The sequence below is a fragment of the Corvus hawaiiensis genome, chromosome 24, assembly GCF_020740725.1.
Source record: "Corvus hawaiiensis isolate bCorHaw1 chromosome 24, bCorHaw1.pri.cur, whole genome shotgun sequence".
In the NCBI taxonomy this organism is placed as follows: Eukaryota; Metazoa; Chordata; class Aves; order Passeriformes; family Corvidae; genus Corvus; species Corvus hawaiiensis.
Window position 1 is genome coordinate 10140087 of NC_063236.1, and position 21888 is coordinate 10161974.

At 55.4% G+C, this 21888-nt stretch overlaps 1 protein-coding gene across 2 annotated transcripts in view; it reads right to left on the minus strand.

The window, feature by feature from the left end:
* Positions 1 to 21888, minus strand: part of PLXNA2 (plexin A2) — a 139462-nt gene that overhangs the window by 19344 nt on the left and 98230 nt on the right. For both annotated transcript variants that reach the window (XM_048327622.1, XM_048327623.1), the window contains exons 10-20: positions 18755 to 18955; positions 16923 to 17019; positions 16287 to 16480; positions 11034 to 11185; positions 7813 to 7930; positions 7215 to 7351; positions 4111 to 4278; positions 3479 to 3572; positions 2093 to 2332; positions 1771 to 1914; positions 449 to 683 (exon numbers count right to left, since the gene is read on the minus strand). In XM_048327622.1, the coding sequence (XP_048183579.1) occupies positions 449 to 683; positions 1771 to 1914; positions 2093 to 2332; positions 3479 to 3572; positions 4111 to 4278; positions 7215 to 7351; positions 7813 to 7930; positions 11034 to 11185; positions 16287 to 16480; positions 16923 to 17019; positions 18755 to 18955 (1780 nt within the window). The remainder of the gene's footprint in view (positions 1 to 448; positions 684 to 1770; positions 1915 to 2092; positions 2333 to 3478; positions 3573 to 4110; positions 4279 to 7214; positions 7352 to 7812; positions 7931 to 11033; positions 11186 to 16286; positions 16481 to 16922; positions 17020 to 18754; positions 18956 to 21888) is intronic.

The following is a 21888-nucleotide window of genomic DNA, read 5'->3' on the forward strand; positions in this document are numbered from 1 at the left end:
GGCCCAGCTTTCCAGCCCTCCTGCCTCCCAAGTGGGCTCCACGCTGTTATCTGGGGGTCTGAGCCCCTCTGTCCCCCTCTCTCTGTGCCTTTGGAAAAGCCCCTCCCTCCAAAGCCATCGGACAAGGGGACACTTTGTGCAGGGCACGCGGGGCTCGTGCCGTCCCTGCCGTGCGAGCCAGGCAGGCCGCCTAAGCGGGACCAAGCTCTAATCCCATTCTCTGCACATCAGAGCCGTGTCCGCTGCTCACACGCTGCTGGCTGCCATCCTCCCGAGGTGGGGCAGGCGTGGGAACCCCAAGGGACCCCCACAAACCCCAAGGGACACCCACAAACCCCACGGAGCACCCAGCCAGCTCCGCGCTGCAGACCCCGGGGTGCTGGGAGAACTGGGACCCCACCCGCGGGGCTGCAGCATGCAGAGAGCGCCCGGCCCCGGCAGTACCGACCCTCCTTGCACTCCAGGGCCACCCGGGACTCCAGATTGTCCATCTGCATCTGCAGCCTCTTGAGGGTGAGGTCGTTCTCGCGGGACTTGCGCTTGTAGGCGATGAGGACGATGATGACGATGATGAGGAGCAGGGAGCCGCCGGCCGCGATGCTGACGATGGCGGGCAGGGTCAGGAGGCTGTCGGAGACGATGCTCACCGAGCCAGGGGAGAAGATGACCCCCCCAACACGCACCTGCAGGGCACAGCACGGGTGAGCAGCAGCTGGGGGTGCCTCCCTGTGCCAAACCCTGTCCTGCCCAGATCCCTTGGGAAGCAGGGAGCCACCTCTGCTTAGGAATGTAAAACTCCAGTTGCCTTCAAACACAGAGGGGGCCGCTTGTGTGAACACAGGGAGGCTTCAAGTGATGATAAATGTGCCAGCCCTTCACTATCGGGGCTTTGTTCCTATTATCTGATGGCTCCATTTGACTTTCATTTTACAGCTTTCAACTCCTTTTTGTAAACTGTGGACATTAACAAGCCCCTGATCGTTGCACTGACAAGAAACCAGAGTGACTGCAAGGACAGGGCAGAGAAGGGAGGAGGAAGCCCACGTGGAAGCTGTGCAGCAAACAGGCTGGAGTTAATACCAGGACAGGCTTTTCTTGGATGTGCCCTGGCCACAGATGTGAGCAGCTCTCAGCCAGCTCGCGCTTCTGGGAGTCACACTGTGATAATCTGAATATGTTCTGGATGCTGAACTTCAAGGGAAATAAATCACAATTACAATCTCATTTGGGCCCTGCTCCAGCAATTCGGCAGCTGGGGTTTGGTCTGCAAGGGGAGCAGAGGAAGCGGCGATGCCCAAAGGCAGAGCAGAGGAAGGCACTGATTTATCCTGGCTGAGGGTGTCGATCCAACCACTCCAGTGCTCAGATGTTCCTGGCTCCTGCTTTGGGAAAAGGCAAAACCTTTCCATCCACTTGGCAGATCAGGTCTGGCTCTGTGGGCTGATTAAATCCCTTCAGGAGGGAGAACACTGGGAATGGTCTCAACCTCATCCAGCGGAAAGGCACTGCCAGACAGATTTGTTCCTTCTAGAAGGCTCTGAAAGGCATTTTCCCTTCTAGAAGGGAGTGACTCTCGGGGAAGGACAAAGTCTCTCCACGCTAATCCACATCAATATTTTAAACTTCCAATTAGACACCCATAAAATCTAAAACCCTACCAGGCCTCACACAGGGGGTTGTGTTCAGTATCCAAGGGACTCGGGGAGCTGGGGAAGGAGGAGAAAGGGTGGAGAGGGGAAGGGGATGTTGATGGGACAGGTGGCCCCTCACCATGACTTTGTGCTGCCCGGTGAGGGTGGGGGGCTCACACAGCAGCTGCGTCTCGGACACGGTGACGGCGCAGGGCGTCTCTCCGATCAGCACCGTGTAGTTGAGCTTGGCTCCTCCCGGGGCGGGCGGGCACAGGTTCCTGCCCTGGGGACACGGGGACACAACAGGGACAAAGATGCAGCACATTCCTCCAGCTTCCACTTGTGCAAACAGCGGGGCTCTGCTCAGGGCACCCCATCCTCCGCAGCAGGGACGACCCCCTCCCTCCCTCCCTCCGGGGTTTTCGTGACTCTCCCCATGGGCTGAGCCAGGCTCTCCTTACCTTCAGGATGATGGGTGAGCCCGGCTTCTGCTCCAGCACCCCGGTGGAGCTCAGCATTTCAAACGTGGGGTTGGGGTAGTAGATGAACTTGGTGTCATTGTAGACCAGCAGGGACTGGACGTTGTTGAAGATGAAGCCGAACTCGTCCGGCCGCTCCACGGCGTCCAGGCCTGGCCGGTACTCGGGGGTCAGCGGGGGGGCCAGGCAGGCCAGGGCCGTGGCGTTCACCACCTTGCACACCTGGGGAAGGGGGTGCTTTCAGAGAGGCAGCAGGGAACGCTCTGCCCTGAGCGGGACAGTGATGCTCTGATGGCTGGGAAGTCCAGTGGATTCATGCTTAGCTGGAAATATTTAATCCAGGCTTGATGGTCCGTGATCTCAGAGATCTTTTCCAACCTTACTGATTCTGTGAGGCATTACAACCCTGGTTTGGGGCAATTTGCTTCTCCTCCAGCCAGCACAAAGGCACTGGGGTAGAGATGGAGTGTGAGCCCAAAATGAGCCATATTTCAGCAGAGCTAAAGGCTCGCACAGCAGCTCTTACTCCTTTTTCTTTATTTTTTCCCCTTTTCCTTCCACTTTCCTCCTCTCTAGCTCTGAAGCAGACCCATAGGGAACAGTGCAAATGGGTGATTAGAGGCCATTCCCAAATGCCATCGAGGGAAGGGAAGGATCATCTGACACTGGTGGGCAGGAGGGAACCTGAAGGTCACCTCCTGCTGGGCTGAGGACACCCACAGCTCCTCCAGCCCTCAAAGCAGGGAAATCGCTGATTTATGGGGCTCTTGCCTTGTAAAGCAGCAAGAACCCAACCATTTGGCCTCCCTCCATAAGTGAAAGATTTAATTTCATTCAATTTTGTGTCTTCAGAATTATTTTTGTAGCACTATAACTGCAAGTGCTAGCAACAAAATTAGATGTCTTTTTAAAAAGAGCTCAGATGAAAAAGGTCTTGAGGGGGAGAAAAGGAATAGGAAAAGACCGGTAAGTGATTTGCCCTTTCCAAGATAATACGGACTCAGTCACAAAGATCACTGCATGGAAACAATATATTTCAGTTCTACTTGATCAGAATGATTTCTGAGGTCCTGGAGGTACCATTCTTACTTGCAGCACACACAAGAACCTCGCTCAGTCCCCATTTAGCTGGGGGTTCATCTCAGTTTCTCACTCATGGACTGAGAATGCAGGTAGGGGAAGGAGGTAATTTCCCATTTTTGAGTGTCAAATTCCCTCTTCCCAGTGCCCCCAGTTAGGGGGAGTGCGGGGAAACAGCCCCAGAGCAGCTTTTGCCATGGCAAACCTCCCCAGGCAGGCAGCACTGGCACCGGTACCCCCATCCAGGGGGATGCAGAAGGAGGTTCCCAGCTGACAGCCCCTACTCACGTTGACAAACTCCTTCCCATTGTACTTGACGCGGATCCGGGGCTCCTGGATCACGTCCAGGTTGGAGCCGGTGACAGTCAGGGGCGTGTGTCCGCTGCGGGAAAGCCAGGAGAGGCCTGGTCAGTGGGCTGGGTGTGCACAGAGCCGGGGCTCCAGCGCTGCGGAGCTCAGCCCCAGTGACAAGCTGCCGTGAGGGTGAGCGTTGAGAGGGTGAGTACAGCAGTGTCCCCATGATGTGACAGCAGCAGCCACCCTGTTCCTCGCAGTGCACTTTGATTGACATCAGCTTTTCCCTTTCTCGGTGGCTGCTGGCTCTGTCGTATTCCAGGACCACAAGAAGGAGCCTTTAAGGGGCAATTGTGCCCTTCTGCAGCTGAGGGGGTGATCTGGGCTTTAGAGCGGCCCCCACACTGCCGGTGCAGGGTCCGCTGTCACTGCCTGGATAAACACAACCCCTCTGGTAACCCCAGGCCGGAGTTCTGCTAAATGTAGACCCCAGGAATGCCCAGCCCTGACCCATCCAGGGTGCTGGGTGGGAAGTGCATTTCCAAAGAGCCCCTCCTTTGGCCTGGCTGTGTGCTGAGGAGCCCCAGGGCAGGGGAGGGCCGAGCAGGTGCTGTCAGTGCCCTTACCTGGCGATGCTCCACTCGGGCTCGATGTGCTGCACCTTGGGGTCATCGATGTACTCGAACAGCAAAGTCCTCTCCAGCTGAGCCCGGTCCACGCTGACAGAGACGGGAACAGCCCCCAGGCCGTGGGCTGAGGGCGCTGACACACAAACGATCTCGTTCATGGATCGCCTGCACGAGAGGGAAACGGGGAGTGTTAATGGGGCTGGTGTAGGGGCAGGTCACAGCCTCTGTCCTGTCCTGGGGCGGGTCACTAAAGGGCTGAGCCATCGGCCAGCCCCAGACTGGTACCTGGGAAGCTCCTGGGATGGGCAGGAGGGTTTGGCACGGGAGAGAGGGTAGAGAGCTCTGCACGGAGCTCTGCCCACCGGGAGAGCAGCGCAGCCTCCCTGAAATCCCTCTTTGTGCCAAACTGCAGCTCCGCATCCCCCTGAACCCGCTGCCTTCTGCTGGGCGTGTGAAAACAGATGGCTGCCTTTTAAATGGGATGCATAAGCTCAGTGAAAAGCCAAATTCTTCCCCTCCCCACCCCACTGCACACACGAGGCTCTTGTAAGCAGCATAATGGCCCCGTGCAGCCCCCGCTGGGGAAGGGCCATGGCACCGGCACCGCTGCCTCGGGCTTTGTCTCCCCATCAGAGCGGGGTGACCTCGGCTCGGCGCTGCCTGGCTGGACACAACAGACCATCTGCTGCCACCAGAGCCCCGGAGAAGGTCGAGGCAGCGGCACAGTGAAGCACCGTAAGAGCACAAAGGCGCCAGTGGGTGGAGGGATGCAGAAAGGGAATGAGATCTGAGCGTCCAGAACAGAGCTGGGAGGAACCACACGGCTCCTTGGACACTGATCCTATAAGAAGCGCTGGAGGGACATCCCTGGCAGTCCAGTGTTCCTGCATGGCCCCCGTGGCTGTCCTTCCTGCCCAAACCTGCCCCTGGCTTGCTGAGAAGTCAGTGTTCTTTCCATGGCTGGTTTCGTTTTGGGCTCTCCCAGGGGAGAGGACAGGCAGGTCTGCAGCGCCTCACTGCCAGTCCGGCACTTAAATCAAAACCTGGCACTCCTGAATGGGCAACCTTCACCATCCTCACCATCCTCAGGGGCTTGTGGAGGTGCTGGCCGGCTGAGGCTCAAGTGCAGCTGTGTCCCTGCTCCGCTTCCTGCAAAGCTCTGAGTCTGTGCCTGGCAGGGGGACAACGGGTGGTCCTTTTTTGGGGTCCTTACACACTCCTTGCCCCCCCTAAGGAGTATGGGCATTTAGGAGGGCATGGAACAGCAGGTACCACAATGTTCCCAGCTCACACCTGGGCACTTCCACCCCCCACAACCGAGGGAACAGAAATAATCCCCTAAAGAACCCCTAAAACACCTCAAACCAATTGCACTCGGCTGTGTCTGTTGATGCAGCAACACATCCACTGCCCTGCTCCTTTTCTCTCCCTCATCCCATCCTCAGTCTCCACCTTGGTTTAATTTAGCTGCAAAGGCCTCCTTGTGTGAGGGGTGGGATTCTCCTGCCTCTGTGCTGAGTGCTGGAGTGATTCTGTGCAGCCTGATGGGCTACCTGCCCTGCCCTGCCTGCTCTGCCCTGCCCTGCCTGCTCTGCTGCCCACCCCAGACCCCGCCGTGCCTGCCCGGCTCTGGCACGGGCTGCAGAGTGACGCAGGGCTGCTGGCAGAGCAGCTCCCGGCTCCCTGTGATCAGCTAATTAGCTTTCTGTGCTATTATTATGTCGTCATGGTGAATCTACCCACTCCTCCGATCAGAGAGGAGAGAATGGGGGAAGCTGTAATTAGAGGGAATCTCATTAGGAGCTGCTTCATCTCATCAGGCTCCCCCACACCCTCGAGTACAATTGAAGTTCATTGCCTCCAAACAGTCCACGGCAAACCAAGTGCACAGCGTGGCCCCACGTGAGGGATGGAGCTGCTCAGTCGCTGCTCTCGCCTTGCTCGAGTTTCTGCTTCCCGCTGCAATTAGAACATCCAGGGAATCCAGAGCTCTTCAAGGTTTTGCAGGCCAGTAGCTGCAGGTTGCCTGAGTAGGATCAGGTGTTTAAGGGATGATGTTCCAGGGCTGATCCCACTCTTCTGCTGGTGGTAACGCTGTTCCCTGTCTCCATCTGAGGGAGCAGTTTGGCACCTTTGTTTTGGATGTGGGAGGAGATATTGATGGGTTGTTCAGGACTGAGCTGCACTGGGAGGTCCTGGAATGCCCTGACCTCGCCAGGCACCATCCTGGGATGGATCCAGAACAAGCACTGCCAATAACCCACTGTGCTCCCACACCTGAATGCCCACAGCTCCCACATCCAAGAACCTCTCAGGCTTTTGGATGAGAAATTCCCCTCCAGGGATCTTTGCTTTCCCAGAAACTTCCTCAATTCCTCCTGAGTGAGGATCTGGGAGGCAGAATCCCTTTGGACATCGGGCTGGCACCAGGCTGTGCCCACTGCCGGCAGGGTGGGCAGGGCGGGCAGGGCTGTGTACTGATGCACACAGATGTAAACCACACGTCTCTTTTTTAACTAAGCCCCAGGAAAACCCATTAAACCCTGCAAATGTCAACTGTGTGTTCACACTGCTGGGGAAAAAGCAAATTTGCCATTGAAATCCCAGCAGAGATTGATGGCTGTGCAAGTTCCTCAGCAGGAGGTGTGAGCAGACCCTCGCCTTGCTCTGCCCTGAGGATCCCACACCATTTTTAGGAGGTCGAGGCACCTGCAGCAGTGGCTGTAATAAAAGCAGTGCAGTGGAAAGAGAAAGGAGATATTTCTTATAAATGTTCCATTTTCTTCAGAGCAGCCGGGCTGGGGGCAGGTACTGATGGCCAATATAAGCCTATTTCCATCACAGTGGTGTTTCGCTGAGATTTTCAGACCAGTTACCATTGGAACAGCATTAAAATGAAATAATGGACAGCACTGACACCGATGAATCCCTCCCTTGCCATGCAAGCCTCCATCACAATAAAAGAGAAGATAGTTTCATGCAATAAAAGAGGGAATGGGAGCCTTAGGGCCTCCCAGATGGATTTTCGCACATTCAGCTCCAGCAGATCCGTGCTGGGACAGGGGCAGGAGGTGCTGCAGGAGCCTGTGCTGGTCTCTTACTCGTGGAATTCGCAGGTCTGGTTTCCCAGGAGCACGGACACGCGGCTGCCGGCCCCGAGGTAGTGGCCGGAGATGGTCACCATGGTCCCTCCCGACTCCGGGCCGCGGCTGGGGCTCAGGAAACTCACGGCTGGAGTCTGCAGGAAGGAAAGGACAAGCTCAGGGCTCCTGCTGCTGCAGGGAGCTGCTGTGGGGGGCTGTGGCAGCAGAGAAGGACATCCCTGAGTGTGTCCAAGGCCAGGCTGGATGGGGTTTGGAGCACCCTGGGACAGAGGAAAGTGTCCCTGCCCATGGCACGGGTTGCACTGGGTCTTTGAGGATCCCTTCCAACCCAAGCCATTCTATGATTCCATAATCGCTGTTTCGGGGGTGCAAAGCTGAACCCAAATGTTGTGGGAGCCCTGGTTTATTCCCAGGGTGGGCTCTCAATCCTGCAAGCTGGGCTTGTTGACTGGGCCCCCCAAAATTGTGCAACACCAGGGGGAAACCACCAGAAAAAAACGGCAATTCTGGGATTGTCTCCTGGAGCTGAGCCCCCTCCATGTGCCACACTCAGTTCCCGGGGGACACATGTGCTGTCTCCCAGCAGGACACTCACCACGAACATGTACTGCTGCGCTGACTTGGCCGTGAACTCGGGCTTGCACTCTCCGATGCACAGGAGCACTGGGCCGGAGCTGATCCCTGGAAGCGCTTGCCCCATTTCACAGACGATCCTGGAAGCAGAAATGCCGCAGGGAAGCTTTGGCAGGAGGTGCCAGCAGTGCCCTGCACAGCTCCACACTGCCTTTTTTTCTCCTTTCTCTCCCCCCTCCTCTTTAACTTTGATATCTGCCTCTTTGGAAGAAGTTAATTACTGAGTCTATTTTTACCCCATGTAGTAATTTAAAGGGAAAAAAATCAAAATTAGACATAATTATTACAAGCTGTAAACTCCAGAGCAAAGCAGAGCACTAATGGCAATATATTAGCCAGTAGCAAAGTGAGTGCAAAGTCCTCAGAGTAACAGATGAGTTCATTAAGGGAACAGCTCACACTGCAGACTCCCAGTTAATCAAAACTGGAGAAACCGGCTGGGGGATGATAGAGACAGCCCTGGAGAGCAGCTCCTGCTGGGGGACAGGGCTGGCTGCCACAAACACACTCGTGGTGGTCACAGGAGCTTGTCCCCGTGCTCCTGGCGTGGTCCAGCTCAGCCCCGTGGGCACATCCTGAGGCTGGGAAAGCTGCAGGGACAGGGAGATCTGCTGGGGTTAACCATGGCTGATCACTGTGGATGCACAACCCCCAAATCCCAGGGCACGGGGGATGTGTGACACTAGCTGGGGACGGGATCAAGCGGATGCCAGTCATGCCAGCAGGTTTGGGGGAGGTTTCCAGAGAGGCATCAGCTGGCAGGGCTCTCCAGATAGACCTGAAAGGGGTGGATGCTCCCACAGCAGTGCTGGAAAGATGAATTCAAGAGCACCCCTGCAGGCACTGGGAAGCTGAGGGTGGGAGGAACCTGCCCCAGACTGGAAATCTGAGAGTGGGAGCAACTTGCCTTGGGACTGGAGACTTGAGGATGGGTAATTTGCCTCAGGGATGAAAAGCTGAGGGTAGGAGTAACCTGCCTGAGGCAGGAGGTGCAGTTCCACCCATGATGAGATACCCGTGGGCTCTGACCCCAGGAGAGGGACCTGAGAAGAGCCAGAGCAGCCTCTGCCTGCTGAGGCTGAAGGAGAAGGAAGCGCTCACTCCTCTGCCTATCACACACAAAGACACAAAAGGCCCCAGTTTGGGGAGGCAGCGTTCCAGCTGCCTTCAGCAGCATTAAATTCACTGCAAATAAAACAAAGTAAAATAAAATAAAAGGCGAAGACTAAAGGAAGAAAAGAAGCTGCAGCTCGCCTGCACAGGTGATGCCAGGAGGGCCGATGAAATACACACACACCGGTAAAGAGCTGGAACGTGCACGTCCTCATTGCTGCACATCAAAAGGGGTTGCCTAGAGAGACGCTGCCTTTGGAGAGCAGGGATTGAAGCGTCTCGGCTCCGTGCCTTCCTCTGCCACGTGCTCCTCGCTCTGCCTTTCAACCAGACATCGCCGCTGCACCTCTCTGCCTGCTCCTCCCTCACTTCTGCAGACTGGCAGCGGGGAGAGGAGGTCACTCCGAGCTCGGGGCACGGCAAACAAAGCCTGGGAAGCGGTTCCTGACCCGCCACGGGCAGGAGAAGAGAGGGGAGGTTCTCTCTCCCACAAGGAATCACCGAATACTGAACTCTGCCAGCAAAGCAGCAGCTGCAGCACAGCCCGGGCAGGGAGGGCCGTGGGACGGGGCACAAGTGACCGGGTACACCTGGTCCCCAGTCCCGCTAAAAGCCAAATCCCCAGCAGGTACCTTGTTACAAAATGATGCATTCGGCAGAGCTGTAGGGTGCTGATTGCCGGGCTAAGTGGCCCTTTCACCAACATTAACCTAATTGCTGGCTGATAGATTGCGGGGCTGGAGCATATGGCAGAGTCATTACAGTCTTGGAATTCAGTCTGCCCACAGAACCCGTAAGAGGGTCCTTTTATCTGTATTCATCTTTAAAAGGCAGCTCTCATGCTAACGCTTGCTGTTATCTGCCCAGGGTAAATGTTTTAATGATGTTAACAAACTTTGAAAGCTCAAGAGCCGTAATTAGAGTCATGATTATAAAATCAGGGTTTCATACCATCAAAGGGGGATAATTTCATAATCTTCCATCCTTTATTTGAAAAATAAAATATAACAAAGTCCTGCTCAGCAGAACAGCCCCAACTGCTCGCAGTGATGGGGTATTGGTGCCATGGTTGGAGCCATTCCTGCAGGAACACCAGGCACCCTTCATCCCGTGATCCCAGATCCCCTGGCACTCTGCACTCATTCTCGCTGCTCCAGAGGGGTCATCAGTGCCCCTTTCCGCCTGACAGATGGGGAAAGAACCACAAGGAATGGACAAGCCCCAAACCAAAGCCGCCAGGTGACAGGTCCTGCTCTTTGCTGGGGCTCTCAGTGGGAGCCACCAAATTCATTTCCCAGCAGAGGACAACTCCTCTCAGCTGCTCCCGAAGCTGGGGCAGGTCTGTGCTGCTGCGACCACCCGTGGGGTCTTGGCCATCTCCACACTCACAATCCTACTGCACAGGACACCGTCCTGCTCCCCCGCAGGAGACGACACAGCCCAAGGGGAGACATCACCTCTTTCTGCTGTCCCACCCAGCACAAATGACCCCCAACACCCCCTGGGCACCTTGGCTACCCCAGCACAGCCCCTCCAGGGCAGGAGAGGAGCGGCTGTCACGCCGTGGGGTTTATTCGCTCATCCCCTGTTACAGGCCTATTTTCTAATTTTGGCCTGACATTTTTCTTAGTGAAACAAATGAATTGACTCCACTGAAGGCCCACTCGGATTAAGGGGCTGTCACCGCCTCGCCTGCCTAACAAATGGCTGCGTGCAGCCGGCGGCGCCGGCGGAATTCCAAGTGGGATGGGGAGCATGGGGAGCGCGGAGGCTCGGCGGCAGCAGCAAGGTGCTCATCAGCAAAGGTGCTTAGCCAAGCAGGAAGGAAACAGAACATTTAATGAAAACTTAAAGGGCTGCTTAACCCCCACAGGGAGAGTCTAGAGTGTGGGAACATGTGGGAACGTGCAGGAACCTCTCCCCATGTCCACCTCCAGAGCCCTTCCTGCAGGCGCCCAGGTTCTGTGCGAGCTTTTGGCCTCCTGAGCATTGGCTGGAGGTCAGGGAGGAGGCTCTGTGGGGTGCCCAGCCCTGAGGACCCACGGTGGGGACGGGTGAGGGGTCACTCACTGCTCCGCCACGACGTAGTGCTCGGGCAGGGGCGTGCACTGCACCCCGGCCACCTGCACCCCCTGCGCGATCTCCGAGAAGTCCAGGCCCAGGTTCACACCACGGATGGTCACCCTCGTCCCTCCTTCCGGCGGCCCCGACACCGTCAGGATCTGCAGGGAAACAGAACACAGGGAAGTGGAGGTGACATCCCCACCACGCCCGTTCTTCAGCCCCGCCCTGGTTTGGAAACACTTCTGCTTTGAGTGCTGCAGCCTCCTCCTGCTCCTGCTGCCAAACCCAGCCATGGCCACCCCCTCATGGCCCTTCTGGATGTCCTGGAGAAGCCCAAGGATGCTGAAATCTATCTGTGCCGTGCTCCAAGAGAGGACTCCGAGGTCCCTGAGCTGGCCAAGAGGAGTGGGCAATGGCATTCCCCCGAAATCTTTCCAGAAGGATAAACCTAGCTCCTATCTTCTCTGTCCAGAAGAGGGTAAGTCACCTTCCAGAAGCAGCCTGGTGCTTGGGAGAACTTTACTTTCTGCCTTGGCTGTTCTCTGAATGTTAATGTCACATTTTATTAGTGACTTGGCACCTCGAATGACTTAAAAATGTTAAAGGGTGAGGTGTGTGCTTTCAAGCTGCCTGTTTATAGCCCGCCTCAGCCATAACCATCCCTGCTTCCCCGGACCTGCATTAAGGACAATCTCCTCTTCAATTAGGAGTATAAATTTCAATAATGCATAGTCACAAAATTTGGGCCCAGGACTCTCAGACAGTTATCCTGAATCTGCCACCGCTCTGCTGTTGCTCTTGGGTGAGTTTCTCATCTTCCCCGTGCTGCAGCTGTTATTAATAAATAAACACAATCCATAATAATGCTATTTAATTAATTTAATGGATAAATCTTGTTTACGCTTCTTTGTTCCACCCTCGTCTTTGGCAAAAAAACTTGAGCTCTTCAGAGCCTTTCCCTTGCTGTTCCCAGATGGATGCTTGGTTTTCTCCACCTTCTTAGGAGTGAGTGAGGGAGGTGGCCGAACACCAGTCCCACCAGGACAGCACGTCACAGTGACCTGTCCCACAGCAGCCCTCGTGGGACATCCCTGTCCTCATCACAGTTGGTTCCAACTTCCCCAAAGGCATCTCCAGAAAGACATCCGAGATCTTCAAGATGGAATCCTGCCATCCCCACTAAACCAGGTGCCACATCCATGTGGTTTTTGAACCTTCCAGGGTGACTCCACCACTTCCCTGGGCATTCTGTCCCATTTTTGGCCACACGTGCTGAGGTTATTCCAGCTCCAGGCACCCAGCAGAGCCACCAAGCCCCCCCCTCCTTCCTCCACATCCTTTAATTCCCACCTCCCTCTCCCCTCCACTGCCTGACGGAGGTTTTTAATTTATTCACCACGCACTGCCTGTTGTGCTCCTGTTCCCTGTAACTCACACCATGGCCTGTCTTGTATCATTTAGCTCTGGGAAGCTCGACGTGCCCATAAACCCACTACAAAATCAAGCTGGATTGTGTTACACCGAGTCCTGGAGGCCTGGTAGTGTTTACATCACTGGTTGGGAATCACCTGAACTTGGCACTTCACGCACTTGACAGTTACAGCTGTCCTTTGCAGCTCTGGATGATGTTAAAATGCATTTACTGGAGCACTTACTCTGCTGGGCTCGTTGTCTCATCACTGCTCAGGAAAGAGTCACCGCTTGCCATTTCCTGACCTGAGCAGAACCAGCGGGGCCAAGCGGCCTCCCCGAACAAAGCCGAGCTGATGCTGTATTTAAAAAATGTCCTGACCTGGAAAATCCCCAATATGGAGCTCCACTCGACCTAGATTTTAGTGGCCACTAATTGAACAGTTTTGAAGTAACTGTGCCATAAAGCAGCCCCAGGGTTAGAACAGATGCATTCAATTAATTACAGCTGGAGAGATTCAGTCAAAATCACAGAAAGAAGATAAGTCTTAAAGGTCCCGGTGCACCCAGAGCTGGGGACCCTCTGAGCAGCATCCCTGGGCTTCTCCTTGGGGTGAGGATGAGGCACCTCCAGCACAGCCAGCCCATGCTCTGCCTTAATCCCAGCTGGGCTGTGCTGGGAGCTGCCCAGGCTGCTGGGCTGCCAGCCCCAATTTCTGATCCGAGACAGACAGGATTAGCAAGAAATATTCCCCAATTTCAAGAAAATCACTTCACTAGACTGGCTTTTCACTTAGAGCTCTGTGGAGGATGAAAGGGACCTGCAAAGGGCAGCTGAGGAAAAGCAAGGCCATTACCAGGAATTGGATATTTGCTGTTTAGCAATCTGCACCTCTGCTGTGGGAGGCAGAATTACTCTGAGCAGGTCACCTCTCCCCACTGCAGGAGAGAAATCCCAATCCAGCCCCTGTAATAATGCTGGGAAGGATTGATCAGGTGTGCAGCACTGGGTTATTCAAAAAAAGGGTTGGGTACAGGGATGGGGGAGTGGGTGGCAGGAGCTCGGTCACCCTCACACCCCGTCCTTGATGAGGGAGGGGACAGAAATGCTCCAGAGCACTTCTCTTATTGCTGCCTTTTACTTGAAACCAGGGTAGGGACTCCCAAGGCTGGAATCCAAGGGATCCCCGAGGCTGGAGTCCAAGGGATCCCTGTGGTTGGGATCCAAGGATCCCAGGGGTCCAGGAGCCCCAGCCCAGTGCTAGAACCCCTCCCCTCCCCAGCCTGCAGAAGACACTGCTCCAGCAATGAGGGGTGAATGTTCTCAGTGTCACGTCTTGCTGCTTGAATCGCTGAGAGTTTCTGACATGAAGCAACATTTCGCCTGCAGAAGAAGCCAGTGAGGAGCCAGGGAGAGCTGGGGCCGGGGCTGGCTGGGAGCTGCTGGGGCCTTCCCTGCAGAGCTGGAGGGGAGCCACGAGCCCTGCACAGCAACCCCTGGGCATCTGTTCGGGTGCGGGGAGAGCACCCAATCAATGGCACAGCCCCTGCCCCCTCCCCAAACCTCATCCACCTTCATCCTCGTTGTGCTTTTCTCCTCCTGCTCTAAGCTCTGGATCCCAGCTGATGAGCCCAGCGGGGAAGCGGCACATGAGCATTGTCATCCCGGCATGATCCCTCCTTGTCTCTGCCTCAGCTGATGGCACATTCAGAACCTAATTGTTATCTCAGCAGAGCAACTCCATTATTCAGCCTGACACTGCCCCCCCTTCAGCTGTTTGTTGCGCTGATGTTATATTAATGAGGCCTGCAAATAAATGAATAGGAGATCAGAGCGCCGCTTGTTCGCCAGAAAACTGATTTTTATTTATTTATTGCTAAGGCCACAGACCGGCTGGAAGTTTTGAGCTGCTGAGGGGACATTGCTGGGGAGGGCTGGGCCTCTCACTCAGTGAAAGGACTGCAAATACCCCACTGCTCATTTACTTTTAGAACCATTAAAACACAATCTCTTCTTATTTATGCATCCCCCGAAGGGACTGGCGCCTGGGAGCCAGGCCCTTGACCTCAGGCTTGTCACAAAGAGTGAACCTGGCCAGATGAAGCAAAAGGAGTGGGAAACAGCCCATATTAAAGGCTCTTTTAGTCTGGGTAATCCAGGCTGCAATGTGAGCTTCAGCATGAGAGCAAACCCTGCTCCCCAGTCCTGTCACTGCTGGTGGCCAAGGGATGGAGGATGTGCCACCAGTGCCAGCTCTGGACCTGCCAGGGGCAGGTCAGTCCCAGCAGGGCAGGGTGGCCACCCAGCTGTACAGCTCTGCAGCACTGGGCACTGCAACGTGGTACCAGAATCCTGAGAAAACTCAGATGTCGGGAAAGGACCCAACAGCAACAAAAGCTGTGAAGGTCTCATGGTCTCCTCCACAATCTCCCTCTCAGGGCTGAGACACAGACCTGGAGTCAAGAAATCTGTATCAGCAGAGCTCTGCTCTTTTCTCCTTGGACAGAGCCCAAAAGTATTGCTTTCAAGTTGGACAGTGATAAAACACTTGGTGGCAGTGCCCTGCCTGCAGCCAGCTGCCAGAGCCAGCCTGGCACTGCTCACATGCAAGTCACTTGGTGGCTGGAGCACAGCATTTTTCCCTTCTCTGCTTAGCTCAAGGAGGGACAGATAAATAATTCCAAGATTTCTTCAACTTGACAACTTTCCGCCTGCTTTATGGGGAAGCAAATCTCAGTAGAGGCTGTTTTTGCTTCTCGTAGCATAACCTTGTGCAGCAGAACAGCACTCGGGCAAGAGAAGTTTGGGTTCTGCCCACTGGCAGGGCAAGGGGAATAGCCAGGGAAGCCTTTAAGGTTCATTTAATCTCTTGGTAGGACAGCTGGGACTGGGAAAACAAAGACACCAACCAAACAAGGAAAGGACAGGCTTCCAAGCCTTTTTAATGTTTCCTATCTCTGCACAACCAGCCCCAGCACCTCTCCTGCCCTTCAGCAGCTCCACCCTGCCTGCACAAGAGAAAAACCTGCCCAAGAGAGGTACAGCACTGCTGGACAGGTCTAAGGCAGAAATACCAAAAGTCTGGTGACATCCCTGAGGATGGATGGACCTTCCTCAGCAACATCATCCTCCAGGCAGCCCCAGCCAGCCCTGACACAGCAGCAGCCTCTGTGCTTCCTCCTCTCCTCTATAAAAAGGAGGTTGATGCTTCCCTCCCCTGGGATCTGAGCCGGTTTAGTTAAACCAGTGTAGAAACTAATTTAATTTAAGAGGAAACTTCCACACTCGCTTGGGTTCTGATTCAGCTGGCAGATTTTGGGTGCTGAGCGGCCCTGCCACGAGCGTTGGTGTAACAGACAACTCTGATCCAGCTCTGTTACACCTTTTGCAGCGTGGATGCACAGCTAGGGCAAGGGAGGCTTTTTTGGGGGATTTAATTAACCGAGAAACCCAAACCTTCCTTCATTCCCACCTGATAGAGTGTCACTCCTCACAGCAGCGTTAACAGAGCGAGTGTAGTTTCACTGGTGAAAATGCTCCTGGGACACATTTTGCATCCCTCAGTGGGCTGAACAGAAACATCAGAAGCATCAACTCCAGACTAATTAGCTCCCTGGTTAAATTAGCATTCCCGCAGCAGTCCGTGGCGGTCACCCCGGCGCGGGTGGCACGGCTGGCGAGTGCCAGCTGCCCGTGGGGCAGTGGCTGCACACCTGGCCACATGCCAGCGGTTTCCCAGACAGCACTGGAGCGTTTTATCCCTGTTTCTCAGGGCCGGGTGGATTTTGGCCAGCACAGAGACAGCCCAGCGGCCGCGGGAGGAGCGGGGGCGGGGAGCGCGGCCTCACCTCGGTGATGCGCGGGTTGGAGCACTTGACGTTGTGGCTGGACCAGTCGAGCCAGGGCTGGGCGCCGGGGGAGCCGCAGTGGGGCCGCAGGGTGCACTTGGCCTCGCCGCTGCACCAGCCACACTCGAACTTGGGGTCGGCCTTGAGGCACAGCCCGCAGCTCTCGCGCTGCGCCGCGCACTTGTACAGGTGCACTGCGGGGAGAGGGTGGGAGAGCAGGGAGGGTCAGGGACCGAGAGATTCCCCTGGATGCAGCTGGGATTGAGAAGGGTCAGGGACTGAGAGATTCCCCCGGGATGCAGCTGGGATTGAGAGAGTCCCCTGGGATACAGCTGGGATTGAGAGATTCCCCTGGATGCAGCTGGGATTGAGAGATTCCCCCGGGATGCAGCTGCTCCTGGACTTGCCCGCCACAGCACGAGCTCGGCTTTGGCTCCCCAAGCCGCAGGTGCCCCTGCACAGGTGGATTCCTGCACAGCCAAGGCAGTGTCAGTGGGGCTCAGAGAGCAGCACCAGCAGTGCAGGGAGCTGCTCTCCTCCTCAGGGGGATCCTCAGGGGTCACAATGCCTCTGCCCCAACAGCCCCTCTCCAGCCCCTCACCACCATGACCTGAAGCCAATTCAAGCAGATTTTACCTTTCAGATTCTCTGGGTTGTCAATGACGAAGTTCCCGTTCCAAACCACGGCAAAGTCCACTGCCAGGTTGCTGATGTCCATCCCATCATAGAGGTACTGCAGGGGAAGATCCACAACGAAATGCTTGGGGAGACAATACTCACAGACAAAGAAGGCTTTTTTGAAAGAAACCATCCTTATTCTCTGCTTAAAAACATCTGCTGGTGCCTCAGATACCACACTTTTACACTTCATCTCCAGGGTTCTGCTTTGAGTCCCTTCTCCTCACCAGGAAGAGATAATTAAATCAGGTCTAGTCCTTGCGAGAGGTAACAGATTAATTATTCCACTCGCAGTGGTTGCTTTCGTCACTCAGTCTCTGGTTTAGCAACACAGCCCCTCCAGTTCACCAGGCTGGGACTGGTGCCTTCAGGCTGTTTCTTGCCCAGTTCGTGCACCCCAGTGTGACTGGGAGCTGGGAAATCCCACTGGGATCTTTGCTGGTGGAATAGGAACAGCTGAGCAAAAATAGCTGGTGCAGAGCCCCAGCCACTGCTTCAGCCTGCTCTGGGATAGCGCTGGCTTGAATTATTCCCCTTCCTATGGACATCCTGGGGGCCGTGGCTGAGTGAAGCTGGATGCTTCAGCTGAACTCCCAGTGAACGCTGAAATTCCCATTATCACACCCAGCACTGGCGAGGCCTCACTCTGCTGCTCTCTTTAGGTCAACCAAGAGCTGCTAAGACGACTTAAAAAGGTGAGTGAGCATTGCCATCCTCTCTGGGATGAGGGAAGGGTGATTTCAGCAAGGCAGACTGCTCTGCCTGTCCCTGGGCAGGAGTTGTGCAGTTTTAACTCACATTTGACTGTACTGGTTCACCCTGCCTGGGTTTTACTGAGCTGGTGTGGAACAAGAAGCTGTGAGTCCAGAATGGCCCTTACATCCTTCCCCTACCACTTCCTGTCAGCCTAACAGCAGTGAAAGTGCTTCTCTAATGCTTATAAATCACTCTGGATAGGAAAAGTACCGTATACTATTAATACATTTATTATCCACCAAGCTGCGAGGCCCAAAGACGGCCAGCAATGTATAAATATCCAGTAAAATTTTTAAAAATTCAGAACTTCATTAACAATTTAAGACCATCTGCGCTGAATATTCAAGCGGACCCTGTTCTGCTGCCTAAAACAAACTGACTGTGCCCTGTTTGCCCAGGGCCCTTCCCGAGCACATGGTGAGCAGAGGAAGGGCCACGCTTGTCCCTGCTCGTCCCCCAGCTGCGAAGGGCCACAGGAGACCCAAACGTGGGCTGTGGATCAGCTGTGCGTTTGCCATTTGCGTTCTGGCAGCCCCAGGTACCCACCAGGGTGACTCTGGGGTGCCCTGGGGTCCATGGCAAGGCTGAGCCCCGTCCTGTGGAGGGGGATTATCCTCCCCTGCTCCTCGGGCAGCATCGCTGCGGAGATTCCCCTCTCCCCGCCGTGCTCTGCTCCTCCCCTGGCAGTCTCCCTTTCCCCCTCCTTCCTTCCCTGCTCTCCAGCACTGCTCTATTCATCCAGCCACCGTGACCTGGAACTCGACAGCTCCCCGATAAGGGGTCTGTGATTCTCCTTATCTGGCGGTGTGGGAATTAGCCTGCCTTAACACCCTCTGCATTCCTTCCTCCTCCTCCCCTTCCCCCGGCTGACCCCCCACTGGCAGCCAGGGGACTCCAGATAAGGGATCTCCTCCCCGTGACTGAACCCCTCGTGGGCATTCTCCCACCTGGGATTCAGGATTAGAGATTTCCCACCCTCCCCGCGGCTGTTTGGAGCTGACACTCCCTTTCCAAAGGTTCCCCCCCGCTCTCACCGAGCTGTTCTGGCACTGCACGCTGGAGCTGTTGAAGCGCAGGGCGGGCACCCTGTGGATGATGCCCTGGATGCTGAGCACACACTCGTAGCCCCTCTGCCCCGACTGGGGCTGGGGCAGGTTCCTGGCCTTCAGCGTGATGGGCTTCACCTCTCCCACCGGGATCAGGATCTCCTCCGTGGGGAACAGCTGGGGGCAGTCCTAGGAGGCAATGAGAGACGTGCGGGGTTAAGGGTGGGCTGTGGTGGAGCTGCAGCTGTGACCTGGTCTCGGGCCACCTGCTCTGGTGGCAGGGCCGATGTCCCAGCACATCCCCAGCGCCCAGGGCCTGCCACTCCCCAGTCCAGCTGCAGGTGAAGTGCAGGGACACAGAACCCCCTGTGCCCCGGGGCTGGCACTGATGTCCTCGCTGCAGCTGCACAAGGAGGAACACCCTCTCTGGGGACAAATCCAAGGTGTCCTCCCCGCTCTGAGCTTCCCCCGGGTTTTATCTGCGGAGCCAGCATCTCCTGCTGTACCCTCCTGAGGAGCACAGCCCCTTATCAGCTGCTCCAGCCCTGCCGAGCCCCCTGCTCTGGGAGGGGACGGGCTGCTCCCAGCCACGGGGGCTTCTCCTAATCCCATTTCACCCCTCAGACCCCTCGTGCTGTGGAGTGAGATGGATCAGCCCAGGGTGTGCTTCCCTCTCACCACCAGGCACTGTTCTGCTCTGCTTTATCTCAGTAAAATTAGGCCAAGGTGCCATTCATTTCTGAGGTGACATTAAGTTCTACTCTGTCTGCTCTCACTCCTCTCCATGCTCCAACACCTCCTGCCTTCCTGAACCGCCCACCAGCTCCTGTGGCTGGCAGTGTTCTCCTCAGCCTGGGTGGGATTTGTGCCTCTGCCAGCTGGGTGGGCAAAGCATCCGACCTGAACTGCCCCTTCTATCTCCACATCACAGAGTGCTTTGTATGCGAAGGGACCATAAAAATCATTCCTGGAAGTGTCCAAGGCCAGGTTGGATGGGATTTGGAGCAATCTGGGATAGTGGAAGGTGTCCCTGCCCACAGCAGGGGGTGGGATGAGATGATTTTCAAGATCCCTTCCCATCCAAGCCATCTGTGATCCCGTGAAACACCATTCCACAGAAGAACAGATCTCCAGTTCCCCCCAAACACAAACTGAATGTCCAAATGAAACCCTGAGATGGACCACAAAAAACAACTTAGCAGCACCTGGTAACTTTGTGACACCCCTCCCATGAGATCTCAGCATCCCAAACATTATCTCTGCACGGCACACTGGGAAATACAATTTTTCTTCAATTTCTACACCAGGAACTGCACCACGCTGAGACAAAGGCTCTGACCATCGGCAGTATTTACATTCTGCTCAGCTCTGATTTGCTTTGATCTAATGGAACAAGGTACCTAAGTACCTGTGAGCACCTGACACGGAATGATTAATCCTGAGCTAAAGCAGGAGTTTAGAACGAACACCCTGACATCTCCATCTCTGTTCCCTCTGCCAAATCCCAGACTGGCACCCCGAGCCCTTTGCCCCCCAGCCTGGGGATGAAAGGAAATCATCCTGATGGCAATGCCAGGACAGCCATCCTGCCCAGGATCCCGCTAGCACAGTGTGTCCAGGGGGAACATCCCCCCCTCCCCAGCCCAGGCTCCCGCTCCAGCTCCAGCCAGGGCCAGGGGAAGTTGTTTCACCAGTGGCTCAAGCGAGCAGTAAATGAGGAACAGACGCTCCCTTGGTCTGGAGGAGCCACTAACTTAAACTGCAGCCTCATAAACCTTTTTAGTGGCACTTTTCCTTATATATATTTTATTTTATTTCTAACAGGGACTTTCACGGATTAACAGCCAAGAGTGATTTCAAACTCCATCAGCCAGCAAGCTGTGCTGGGGAGGGAAGGGAAGGCCTTTCCTGCAGTGGAGTGGGTTCGCAGGCTGGAAGGGAATGGCATTCCCAGCTTCCCACTGACCCTGGGGCTGTGGATCCCACCCCAGCTCACCACCAGCACACTCTGAGGACTCATGGCATTTTCCACCCCCTGCCAGCTCTTCCAAGATGACTCTGCACACTCATTCCTTCCTCTCCTTACACACCACACGCCTGTGCCACCTTCCACTCAACACCTGCCTGCATTTAAGGTTTTGAATTTCACCTCAAAGTCACATCGAGCACTGACAGGAGACAAGTGGCTCTGCTCCAGAGAGGGGCCCAGCCCCACGGAGCGCCCGTGGTTTGGAAGGAAAAGCAGCCTGGAGCTGCAGAGTCCTTTACCCTGCTATGACTGAAAACAAAAAATCTCCACGTGCCTCACCAGTGCGAGAACTTCAGTGCACAGTCCTGAAAATAATGAATATGTTATGGACCATTATCCTTCCTGGCCAGCGCCATCCGTGAGGCGCCTGCTAAGGAAGGGCTCCTGCCTCTCCAGGCACGGGAGAGGACTCCTGTTCCCAGATCTGCTCTCTGGTGCTGAAAACGTTGGTAGCAAAATCTGTTCTGCCATCATTAGAGACAAAGTGGGACAAAATAGATTTTTTTTTTTTTTCATTCCTTTGGTTCCAGTGGAAGGAAAATGTCACATTGGGATTGTGAGGAAAGCAAGGCGGGCGCAGCCTGAGCAGAAGCAAGGCAGCCCCTCTGTGCTGGCTGACAGCTGCAGTGATCACACTAATAAGGGATCCACGTTTTGGGATGGAGAGATCTGTAGGAAGATGCCAGACTCTGGAAAACCCAGGATGCTCATGGGGAGCCACACTGCTGCGGGCAGTCGCTGCTGTATTTCTCAGCTGAGCGAGGGGAGCCACCGGAGCTGCCAGGGCTGGTCAAGGGTTTGGGTTGGCTCAGACCCTGCACGTGCTCTGGAGCCCCTGTGAGCCATTTCCAACCTCAGTGCTCAGCTTTCAGGGATTTTTTCTTTGCCATTTGTTTTTTAAATTGCTGCCGCAGTAATATGCACCCACGGCCCTGGACAGCCATGTCCCTGCACCCCAAATCCCTGCACAGCCACAGCCTTGCACCCTAAAACCCTACAAACCCACATCCCTGCACCCTACATCCCTGCACAGCCACATCCCTGCACCCTAAATCCCTGCACCCCCAAATCCCTACAAACCCACATCCCTGCG